Source organism: Centroberyx gerrardi, chromosome 23 (genome assembly GCF_048128805.1).
Source record: "Centroberyx gerrardi isolate f3 chromosome 23, fCenGer3.hap1.cur.20231027, whole genome shotgun sequence".
Classification (NCBI taxonomy): domain Eukaryota; kingdom Metazoa; phylum Chordata; class Actinopteri; order Beryciformes; family Berycidae; genus Centroberyx; species Centroberyx gerrardi.
Genome location: NC_136019.1, coordinates 4,376,364 through 4,388,863, shown reverse-complemented (window position 1 = coordinate 4,388,863; position 12,500 = coordinate 4,376,364). Strand labels below are relative to the sequence as shown.

The 12,500-nt window shown below is 43.1% G+C and overlaps 1 protein-coding gene across 2 annotated transcripts in view; it reads left to right on the top strand.

The window, feature by feature from the left end:
• Nucleotides 1-12,500, top strand: part of exoc6b (exocyst complex component 6B) — a 106,900-nt gene that overhangs the window by 9,364 nt on the left and 85,036 nt on the right. For both annotated transcript variants that reach the window (XM_078291694.1, XM_078291695.1), the window contains exons 2-6: nucleotides 4,639-4,804; nucleotides 5,690-5,737; nucleotides 5,873-5,963; nucleotides 6,847-6,892; nucleotides 9,366-9,570. In XM_078291694.1, coding sequence (XP_078147820.1) covers nucleotides 4,639-4,804; nucleotides 5,690-5,737; nucleotides 5,873-5,963; nucleotides 6,847-6,892; nucleotides 9,366-9,570 — 556 coding nt within the window. The remainder of the gene's footprint in view (nucleotides 1-4,638; nucleotides 4,805-5,689; nucleotides 5,738-5,872; nucleotides 5,964-6,846; nucleotides 6,893-9,365; nucleotides 9,571-12,500) is intronic.

Sequence of the window (12,500 nt, the reverse complement as noted above, 5' to 3'; positions counted from 1 at the left end):
CTCTCCTCTCCTCTCCTCTCCTCTCCTCTCCTCTCTCCTCTCCTCTCCTCCTCTCCTCTCCTCTCTCCCCTCTTCCCCCTCCCCTCCTCTCCCCTCTTCCCCCTCCTCTCCTCTCCCCGCTTCCCCCTCCTCTCCTCTCCCCTCTCCTCTCCTCTCCTCTCCTCTCCTCTCCTCTCTCCTCTCCTCTCCTCCTCTCCTCTCCTCTCTCCCCTCTTCCCCCTCCCCTCCTCTCCTCTCCTCCTCTCCTCTCCTCTCCTCTCTCTTGGTGGCAGTCAGTACCAGGCACAGGGAGTGAAAGAGTTGCAGGGTGGGAAATTAAAACCAGCCACTAACCCCCAAAAATTGTAGTTTTGGCTCGTACCTTCCAGTCCACGTTGTCAGGAAACCAGCTATTGTTTGGAGGTTTTACAGCAGCATTGAGCAATTTATGACTTCTACCAACCTCTGTTGGCGCTGGAATTGCAGCAACATTGACAGATATCTGGTACTGCTTATGGTAGCCTGTAATGGACAGAAATATGAATGTTACATTTTCACAATAGAGAGAGGTAAACTAGCTAATTAGAGCAGAGATCAAACAGAAATGTCTAGTGAAGGTAATAGCCTATATCAGTGGTTCTCAACGTGGGGTCCGGGGACCACCAGGGGTCTCTTTGAGGGGGTCCCCAGCAAATTGATGAATTGTTAAACTTCATTATTTAATTTACAAGAAGTTAACACAATTAGAGAGTGTAGAAGAAATGTAGACTCATAGTTTCACTGTTATCTCTTTGCCTACAGTATAGATAGTCATGGGATTCAGGACAAAAGCATATCTAACAATTTATATAAACAATATCCTCAGATTTGGGTCAGAGAAACAAAATCTCATCACATGGGGGTTCGTAACCCTAATGTGTACTAAATAATGGTCCTTGATATGAAAAAGGTTGAGAATCACCGGCCTGTATCGGCATGCAAAACACTGGACTGGAATAATATTACTGCTTTGTCATGTGCTTTTTTGGCTTGAGAATGAAATTTGTTCACAGCTCCGTCCACCAACCGTTAAACAGTTGAAAAGGCCAGTCGTAGGAGGGTTGGAAGTGTCTTAAATCCCAAAATGTGGGGGGGTTCTTTCCAAAAGAGTACGGGTCAGAAAGTAAGTTTTGAAAGCCAGTAATCGTTGAGTTATTGGTATTGATCAACACCCTTTTCAACCCTCAGCAGATATGTTATGGTCATTTCATGCTGTGTGGGGCAGTAAAAACCTTTGTTATTGCACTTTTAAATGACATGCACACCAATAACATACCCAATTTTATGAGGGGAAAAACCAGTAATTCCCCGCCTCCTCATCCTCGTGAAATTTGAACAAATCTACTGTTGTTTACCGCCCAGCATCAGTACACAGACCTGGGTAACACAGATTACAGATGAATGGAGGAACAAACAAAAGAATGAGCTAAGATTGTTAATTATTTGACGAATCAACGTGTCATATTAGCGTCAAATTTCGTGCAAAGTTCAGCATCTTAATAGCCAGGCTTTCTCTCCGAAAGCTTTGATTTGTACACGGCAAATTTTTTGAGCGTTAATTTGTGTTGATTGGACTGACGCTGGCGTTAAATTATTAAATTATCACTGACAATGGCTTTTCCTTCTGCTATCTTATCCTGTTCTTGGACAAACAAGTGAATTGCACAATTAATCATGTATAATTGTATATTGTAATACTTGTTTCCATAATTAGTAATTGTGGCATATTGGCATGCTGGCAATATTGAAACATTTAATTTAATCTAGAATACCCTCTGTAGTCGAAAAATAGCAAAAGTGAAATTTTTTCCCCCTCAAATCATCAAGATTAATAATTGTGTAGCTGATAATTCTGATCACAGTACCAATCAAAATAATCTGGTTTATCATTTTATCCGTAATTATGCTGACATATTTAACAGCTTGCAACAACCGGCCCGTGTTGATGATGTCATTAGAGAGAGAGAGATGATAGAAGAGGAATGCTGACTAGCAGGTTTCTCTCTCTCTCTCTCTCTCTCTCTCTCTCTCTCTCTCTCTCTCTCTCTCTCTCTCTCTCCTCTCAGTGTCTCATCTACCACCCTCCTCTCCTCCCCCCTCTCTCTTCTCTCTCGATCTCTCGTCTCTCGTCTCTCTCTCTCTCTCTCTCTCTCTCTCTCCCTTCTCTCTTCATCTAGCTGTCTCTCTCTCATCACCTAGACACAATAACATGTAGTCGACTCATTTGCTGCCACAATGACAGATTGATTTTAAACAAGCTGCTCATTCCTCCATTTATCCCGCTCATTCATTCATCTGTTAATTGATTGATTGATTCATTCACTCATTCATTCATTCATTTATTCATTCATTCCCTTATTCAAGCATTCATTCATTCATACTTTCAGTCAGTGGCTGATTCTTTTATTTTTATATTAAGTCAATCATTCACACCATCCACTCCAACAAGACACACTGTTTGTCAAGGGCAGCAGTGGTTGGACAGACTCTGGACCTTGGTGGACACACACACACACACACACACACACACACACACACTCTTGTTTTATCTATATTTGTGTCCTTTGTTGCTCTTTATAAATAAATTTGACATGCACACTGGGAGACACTGGCTCTTGGAGTTGCTATAAAGGGAGTCAAAAGCTGTGTGTGTGTGTGTGTGTGTGTGTGTGTGTGTGTATGTGTGTGTGTGTCTAAAGGAAGCCCTTGGTGGCGTCAGACCTGCACTCCATTGTACGAGTCGGGCATTTCCTGGTCAACAGGAGGAAGGGTGGGGGATTCAGGGCCATACACAGGTGTGTGTGTGTGTGTGTGTGTGTGTGTGTGTGTGTGTGTGTGTGTGTGTACTTTATTTGGAAGGGAAGGACACAGGAAGAAAATAACTACTACAGAGCAGGCTTGTGCACACGCACTCACACACTCATACATTACATGTGTTCTATATTTGTGACCTTCTTTAAGAGCCATTTAATGAATTGTCACCTTTCCAGTATTCTTATTTTTTTATTTGATAAACTCACCTCAACAGTTTTAAATCCAAACTTTGGTTTTTTGGTTTTCAAATAATTTGACTGCAGCCTACAAACACAGAAAAATGGCCTCTAGCTTAAAGATTAGAAAACCAGTTCTGGGACTGGAAGGTTGCTGGTTCAAATCCAAGGACCAGCTGGGGAAATCTGTGAGGAGAAAATAAATGAGTAACTCTCCTCTCACTCAGACATTATCGTCCAGATGCCTTTGAGCGAGGCACTGAACCCCAGATTGCCCTGTTGGAGCTGCTCAGTGTGTGAAAGTGAAGCAGGGTTTCTGCTGAATATCAATCCAGTGATTCCCCCTGGTGGTCACATGTTGTAAATGCAGCTGTTCTGTAGCTAAATGCTCCTTTCCTCTCCTCTTTCCCTCTTTTTTTCTGTAGCTCCCTTCCTTTCCTCTTCAGTCACATAAACTTTATTTATTCTTTCATCTTATTTATTCATTATTTATTCTCCTCCTCCCTCCTTCCCTCTGTCTCTCAGAGTTGGGAGCTGATGAGTTTTTAATTAGATTTTATTTATAAAACACATTTCGTATACAAAGGTAGGGCTGAACGATTTTGAAAAAATATCTAATTGCGATTATTTTGACTGATATTACAATTGCGATATGATTGCGATATTAGAGGGAATGATAACTTTTTACATCATTATTCTCATTTTCATTGAAAAACGTATTAAAATGATTATGGTGTGATTTTTGCGGGGATCTGTACCAAACAAAGATGTTTTCTTAACTCTGTAGAATATGATGTGTAGGCCAGGACATCTCTGCGGCACGACAATATTTAATTTAAAATGGTATTTTGACACACATTTGGCCTTTAACAAATATTGCGCCTCCTGCGATTTGAAAATTGCAGTAGGCCATATTGCGATTTAGATAAAATTTTGATTAATTGTTCAGCCTTATACAAAGGCAATTCCAAGTGCTTTACACAAGGTATATAAGACATTAGATAAGAGATTCAGATTCTGATTTATTTTTCGCCAGGTACATATGCACATACGAGGAATTCAGCTTGGTACGTTGGTGCGATGCAACTAGCAGACGGACAGAAACAAAACAAGAACAGTAAAGTGGCTTCCGGTGCAATATACAGACACACATAAATACAGGATATGATATAAAAAAAGAACAACTAATCTATAAGAGAGAATAAATAAAGAATTAAAATGCATAAAAAGAGAAGAAAGATCAAGTTACATACAGTGCAGTGCAGAACAAAAAAGTTTTGAGTCTAGTTTTAAAAGTGGTCAGTAAGTAAAACACTGCCTCACCATTAGCTTTAACTCTGGGAATAGATCTGGTTTGTTGTGAGATGTTTCATTAAAGAATGTAAAAAGATGATTCTCACTCCTTTCTGCCCTTTCTCATCTCTCTCTCTCTCTCTCTCTCTTTCTATCCCTCTCCAAGTCTGTGTATGACGTTTATGGCTCGTTCATGAAGATGACAAACTGCTATAAACGCAGTTACCCTTCACACTGCTAATATCTCTCTCTCCTTCCCTCGCCCCCTCTTTCTTTCCTCTCGTTCCTCCTCCTCCTCCTCCTCCTCCTCCTCCTCCTCCTCCTCCCCCTCTCTCAGGTCGGTGTACGACGGTCAGGAGCATGGCCTGTTCATGGAGAAGCTGGACGGGCGGATCAGGAACCACGACAGAGAGATCGAGAAGATGTGCAACCATCACTTCCAGGGGTTCGTCGACTCCATCACAGAGCTGCTCAAAGTGCGAGGAGAGGCCCAGAAACTGAAGGTGAGGAGGGATGGAGGGAGGGAGGGAGGGATGGAAGGATGGATGTGGAGGGAAAAAGGGTTTCTGAACTGCTTCAAGTCAGGTAATCCCCCAGAAATAAAGGTAAAGAGAGATGGAAGGAGGGTTAAAGTAGGGAAATGTGGAAGGAGAGAGGGATAGTGAAACTGTTGGCAAGGAGAGAGGGGTGGATGGAGGGAGAGAGGAGTGGAGAGAAAGAGGGAGAGAAGATGCATAATCTCAACTTTACTCGTTATTGAAGAACAAGGAAAGGCTCAGAAACTAAAGGGTGAGGAGGGAGGGAGAGAGGGAGGGAGGGATGGAATGATGGATGAATGAGGGAGCAGTGGGGAAAAGTGGAGGGAAAAAAGGGTTTCTGAACTGCTCCAAGTCAGGTAATCCCCCAAAAATAAAGGTAAAGAGAGATGGAAGGAAGGTTAAAGTAGGGAAATGTGGAAGGTGGAAGGATAGAGGGATAGTGAAACTGTTGGCGAGGAGAGGGGTGGATGGAGGGATAGATGAATGGAGAGAAAGAGGGAGAGAAGATGCATAATCTCAACTTTACTCGTTATTGAAGAACAAGGAGAGGCTCAGAAACTAAAGGGTGAGGAGGGAGGGAGAGAGAGATGGATGGAAACGAGGGAGTGCGGAAAAGAAGGAGGGAGGTGAGAGAGATGGAGAAATGATTCTGAAGTGCTGCAAGATGGGGAGATTTAAGAAGAGATGGATGGAGATGTTAAAGAAAAAAGGAAGGGAGAGGGAGGGAACGATGGGATGATTGAGGGAGGAAGAATAGAGAGATTTAGAAGATGTGTAAACACCTTTTTGACTAAAATGGAGAGAATTCCTGATGCTTTTCTTCGTTTTTTTTAATTTCTTCTCCCACAGAGTCAGGTGACCGAGACCAACCAGCACCTTCAGGATGACGGCAAAGGGGTAAGCTGATAGGACGACGAACACCCCTCCCGTCCAATCAGGACTGGAGTTGCTGCTGGTGATTTCTTAATTGATGCTGATGAAGATAAAAATTCAAATTCCTGCTTTTTTTTTTTTTCCCTCTCCTCCTTTCAGCTCATCAGCTCCATGGAAGAGCTGAGACAGTGTCGAGTGCAGCAGAGGAACATCGCTACCACCATAGACAAACTGTCGCACTGTCTGCCAGGTAACACACACACACACACACACACACACACACACACACACAGAGGATGATGTTCGATTCTAGCTCCTGGGATTTAATGGAGAAAAATCTACCTTCAGTCACTACAATGCACTTTCTCTCTAACTTCATCATGGAAGTCAATGAAGAAATTGGACAGAAAAAAGTACTGAAAAGTGCAGCCTCTCTGTCTGTAGCAGGGTTCATACTCTGACCTCAAATTACCATTTAAAGACGAGATGAAATGAAAAATGCCTTTTTAACCCTTTTAGATCACATCCCCGGTCATACTGTGCACCTATTTAACAATATATGCCAAAAAAAATACCAAAAATCAATTTCATTGTATTCTTATATCAAAATTCAATCATGTTTTCTTCCTGTGAAAAACAAAATATGCCGTGTGCTTACGTAAGCATGCCCGTAACTAATTTCAACCAATAATATCATGACATCCACCCATCAATCAATCTTCAACTTTTAGCGCACAGAGCTAAGATTCATTAGTTAGCTAGCTAGCAACAGCACGGTACTTCGGTGTGTCTTCGGGTGTTATGACACGCCCACTTTTCAACGTTCAAATCAAATTCCTCCCAACGTTACGTCCCGCCTGTCTTTCCTGTTTCACTCGGAAATACGTCACGACACGGAAGTTAGATACTCTCGAAATGCCGTTTCATCTCGACTTTAAAGGAGAATTATTAATGTCATGCATTGGGGCCACAATGTTTCATTTTGTCCCGGGTCTTGGGGAAATAGTAGCTCAGTAGGACAATTTCCAAAACTTCACTTATTTTACCATGAATAGTCCTGGCAGATGTAGTTTTGGCGTCATCATTCCCAGTCTCAAACTACTTCAATTCTCTTGTGCTTTGTTTTTCCTCAGTCCTGGAGATGTACAGCAAACTACAGGAGCAGATGAGGGCCAAAAGGTACGACTGTGATTCTCTTTATAGTGTTTGTGATTGTTATCTGCCATCTCACTTGGTTTCTGCATGTTTCTCCTCTTCAGTAAAGCCAAAGAGAAACCCTTTGACCTCTTTTTTGCAGCAAGAAGTACTGGGATTTCTGGGTAATGTGGTCTTAATTTTGAGAAACACAAAGCACTAACAATGCTACTGGTGTGAGACAGAGGCGACCAATCAGCTCCACCTTGATCTAATTTGTTTACAGTAATTATACCAAGGTACCACAATTAGTTTGACTAATGTATAGATGTTAAATGTAAATGCTTCATTGGATTTTAGTGGCACTTACTGTATTTTTGACTGTTGTTTCTTGGCTGTCAGTCCTCCAGTCAGCCACTAGATGGAGCCAGTGCATTTAAAATAGGAGTAGCCTAGTCTGGTCCTTTTTACCATCCTTTTACCTCTTCTCTCTCTCTCTCTCCCTCTCCTCTCTCTCTCTCTCTCTCTCTCCCTCTCTCTCTCTCTCTGTCACTCTCTAATATTGTTATGCCTTCTTCTCACTCTTAGTCTCTCTTACTCTTTATTGATCTCTCTTTCACGCTCTTTCCTCCTCCATCTCCCATGAAGTCTCCCAGTGTCTCTCCCTCTCTTTTTAGACTCTTGCTTCGTTCTCTGTTGATCCTTACCCTTCCCTCTCTCTCTCTCTCTCTCTCTCTCTCTCTCTCTCTCTCTCTCTCTCTCTCTCTCTCTCTCTCTCTCTATTTCTCACTCTTTCTCTCTTTCTCTTTCTCTCTCTCTCCTGTCCTGGCAAGGCTTGTCGATGTGAGACTGTATCATTCTCTCTCTCTTTCTCTCTCTTCCCGTCTCTCTCCCTCTCTCTCTCTCCCTCCTTCTCCTTCCCCTTCTCTCTCCTCTCTCTCTCTCTCTTTCTCTGTCTCTCTCTCTCTTTCTCTCCTGACAAAAACTTGTCGATCTGAGACTGTATCATTCTCCCTCTCTTTTGTCTCCCTCCTTCTCCTTCTCCTTCTCTCTCTCTCTCTCTCTCTCTCTCTCTCTCTCTCTCTCCCTCTGTCTCTCTCGCTCTCTCTCACTCTCACTCCCTCTCTCTCTCTCTCTCTGCCCTGGTCCTGACCTGTAAACGGGAGTCTGGTTGGTCGTAAATTTGTCGTTTGTTTGTGTGTTTTTCTATTTCCCTCCGTCCCGCGGCTGCTGGGCGCGCAGAGAGCAGGGAGAGGTCAGCCAACACCGACTGCTACTGGAGGGAGAAAGAGTGTGTGTGTGTGTGTGTGTGTGTGTGTGTGTGTGTGTGTGTGTGTGTGTGTGTGTGTGTGTGTGTGGTGGAGTGGAGTGGAGTGTTAGGGGAATATTGTGTTGCTCAAGGTCCCTGAGGTGTATCTGTGTGTATTTATCTCTCTGCGTGTGTGTGCACATGTTTGTAGGCGTGTTTGTGTGTGTGTGTGTGTGTGTGTCAGCATGCTGTTAGTCATGAGTCTGACAGCCCATAGTGTTTTAGCTGTGTGTCTGTCATTTCTCCTCTCCCTTCCTGCACATTTACCTACTATTACGACTACTGTGTCATATCTGGGTGGCCTGCTGGCTACAGACCGTCCCGTAACTGGAAAACAAAAGTATTCTTGGTACAGTGGATGAGCTTTGAAAAACCCCAAAGAATAGTTACTGCTGTTTACCTTTTGTAGGGCAGCGTGATGGAAGAAGAAGCAAATTTCCTATGTGGAAAATGGCAAAATGACTGTTCTAAATTCCTAAAATCCCATGTATCATCTGTTGTTTTTATTAAATTAGGCTATGAATTGACTGAAATGAGTCAAATTCGGCTGGAATTCGAATTATATAATGATAAAACGTATACAATAATGATACATGAAAGCTGGGTGAAGAGGATCCACATGTTGGAAGTGATTTCTCCATCTTCCCTTTCCCTCCTTCCACCATCTGCCGCCAGAAACTCTTTCAGCTTTAGCTCCGTTTGCTCTGGAAGAACAGAACCTCTTCCTGTTTTGTGCCGTAAAGCGATCCAGCAGATTTCCCTCCAGATCCACCAGGTGGAGAAACTATGGAGGATGCAGAGTAGAGGCTGATAGAGGCTGACAGGCTGACCACTGATGCTCTGCTTTGTTTACTGTAGTTATACTAATGTCTCAAAATGAATGTGGTGATGATTTATTGATGTTGAAATGATACATGTAGCTCCTTTATTAGGTTTCATCTTAACGTATCCTAACGTTTAACATGAATAAGTAAGAAAGTGAGTGACTGAATGAATGAATGAATGAATGAATGAATGAATAAAATAGACTTCAATCAGTTTTGAAATGTAAGCAGATGGACAGACTCTTCACTGCTGGCCTCTCCGTCAACGTCTACTAGCAACTTTTCAGCTGTTGCTTGTCGTGTGCAGTGTGGTTGCAGGAAGCATGAGTGTTTACCCCTCCGTGTGTGTGTGTGTGTGTGTGTGTGTGTGTGTGTGTGTGTGTAGGTACTACCCGGCGCTGCGGACCTTGGAGCAGCTGGAGCAGACGTGTCTCCCCAGAGCGGGACAGTACCGGTTCTGCTCCATCATGGCCAACAACATCCCCAAACTGAGGATCCACATCCGGGACACGGCCATGTCGCAGCTGCGAGACTTCCTGGAGAGCATCCGGAAACACTCCGACAAGATAGGGGAGACCGCCATCAAGCAGGTACGCACACACACACACACACACACACACACACACACACACGTAGTTTCACTAGTGGATGAATTCTGGCTCATGACACACCCAAGAGACTTCTAGAAGAGCATTAAAACATTTGGAAAAGATGGAGAGACCGCCATGAAACAGACAACACCCGCAAACATCCTCTGGTGTAAGAACACTGTCATTCCATGTTACACACACACACACTAAGGAAGAATCACCTAATCGTTCGTTACACCGCAAGCAACTTGAGAAACCAGCTGCCTGTCGGTTCGGTTTTTACCAAATGTCGGCTCGGTGTTGACCACAGTCTTGTGTTTTCTTGTTTGTTGGTGTGGAAGAGTTGGCAACGGCTGAAGTGCTGAGCGACATCATCTTTAATCAGCCAATTACGTACCAGCGTTGCCATATAAATCTTTATTTATTTATATGTCCCGCCTAGTACTACAACAACATTGGTCCTACAGAATAACTGGGATAACTTTAGTTTTCTCTCTCTTTCTCTGTTTCCTATTTGCTGTACTTTCAAATAACACGTTTTGTGTGTGTGTGTGTGTGTGTGTGTGTGTGTGTGTGTGTGTGTGTGTGTGTGTGTGTGTGTTACATTTCTTAGTTCCCACCTGTGTGAAAGCATCCATGCACTTGTGTGTGTGTGTGTGTGTGGACTTGATAAGAACTATACAGATATACTGGCTTGCCTATCGGCCTATATAACATAATTGGTTTTGTTCTCCATTCTCTCTCTCTCTTCCTCTCTCTCTTCCTCTCTCTCTCTCTCTCTCTCTCTCTCTCTCTCTCTCTTTGTTAATCAGAAGCAGCTTTAGTCTGTGTGTGTGTGTGTGTGTGTGTCTTGCTCTGTGGTCCCACTGCCAGTAAACAAGCATGTAGGCGCTGCGGGAGACGCCGTGGCTTGTCAACGAACACACACACACACATACACACGTACACACACACACACACACACACACACAACAGACCCTATCTTTCAGCACTTACCTCATTGTTTTTCTGTTTTCCAAGGCCAAGGAAGTTATATATGTGTTTGTGTGTTTTGTGTCCTCTTGTGGTATCCATAGCTCAAAGGGAGGCCTCTTGTTTATGTGTGCGCCTCCCATTATTTGGGGAATGTTGTTCCATGGAAGTGCAGGATGAAGGGGTGGGATGGGAATGAATGAGGAAGAAATGGGTTGACGACAGAGAGACGAGAGGAGGGAGACTGAGGGAGAAGTGGCTGCTATGCGGTTAAGGGTTGCACAATCAATTCTATACCATTCTATGTCAAAATTTTAGCTTCCACTAGTAAAAAACGAGAGTTTTGGCAAATATCGAATCGTTTTGTGGCTCCAAACGGCAGCGAGAGGCAACTGTTTGAAAGATTTGAGCTAAAATATCCAGAAATCCCGTAAGGTTAGGTCAGTAAACGTCACACAGCTCGCTCATGTTTCCCAACCCGGCCGGTCTGTGATGCTTTATACCAAAGATACCAAAGAGACGAGAGAGGAGAAGATCTAACGTTGGTGAGTCCAGCTTTCTCTGGACGGAGCGCTGCTCACTGCTGTTTAGGAGACAGATCGGATTTAACTCTTAAGTTTGGATTCATCACTTTCTGTGCGTGAAGAAGTGACCGTACATGAAACCAGAATTTGATTTGGGCCAAATCTACGGGGTCTCTCTGTTGATTTAGGTTGATAAGATGGGTGAATTTTTACGTAAACATCTTGCCTAGTGCAAGCTTAAATTATGTCTGCTGTAGTTGAAAATAGTACAGGTGTTGATGTAACAGTAGATGAATCTTTAATGATTCCAGTTGGGCGGAGCTGGTCGTAAAATGCAAAAAGTGCAGTAAAATAATTTTGGCCCCCGAATGATCAGCACTAATAACGGTATTTGGAGAGATCGTCCTTTAACTGGAGGATTTGGGTTTAAGCCCCGGTGTGGAGAAGTCTCTGCCCTGCTGAAGTGTCCTTGAGCAAGACGTTGAATCCCTACCAGAAGTATCACATTTTTTAGGGTTCCCAGTGGTCACTGAATTGTCAGGAAATTTGAAAATTCTTCTGGGAAGTCTGGCAATGTCAGGGAATTTTACAAATGTGTTACTTCACAGGAATATGCCAGAATGTTTTTTTACAGCTTCTTTAACACATTTATTGCATTAGATGATGGTTTTTAGCCCAACTGTGGTGGGAAAAAAAAAAACAACAAGGACAAAATCACGTTTTTAAGTCCTTGAAGTAGTCCAACTTAATTATGGAAAGTCCACAGTGGGAACCCTGGTTGTTGTTATTATCATTTTAGCCTTCATAATAAAATCCTAGCTTAATACTTATTCTTTGAACTAATGACTAGAGTGTTTTAGACCAGTGGTTCTCAACGTGGGGTCCGGGGACCACCAGGGGTCCTTGAGGGGGTTCCAGGGGGTCCCCAGCAAACTGATGAATTGTTAAACTTCAGCATTATTTACATTTACAAGAAGTTAACACAATCAGAGAATGTAGAAGAATGACTGTTTTGATCATAGTTTCTCTGTTATCTCTCTACCTACAACACAGATAGTCATGGAGTTCTGGACAAAATCATATCTAACAATAAAAATATTCTCAGATTTGGGTCTGAGAGACAAAATCTCATCAAATGGGGGTCTGTGGCTCTAATGTGGACTAAATTAGGGGTCCTTGATATGAAAAAGGTTGAGAGTCACTGATTTAGACCACAAAATGACCCTGGAGGGGATTGTGGGGACTTCTTCTGCTGTCCTGTAGATGTCAGTAGAGGATAGTGTCTTACTCATATAAAGAGGTAATCCAAAACGTTGCTGCTTGCTGGGTGACCGGGGATTTTCAAGGTCCTTTGGCGAGGGATCCCCCAGATACATACCACCGCTCCCCATGTGAAAACAACTCGCCCCAGATGGAGATTTCTGTCTTTAAATA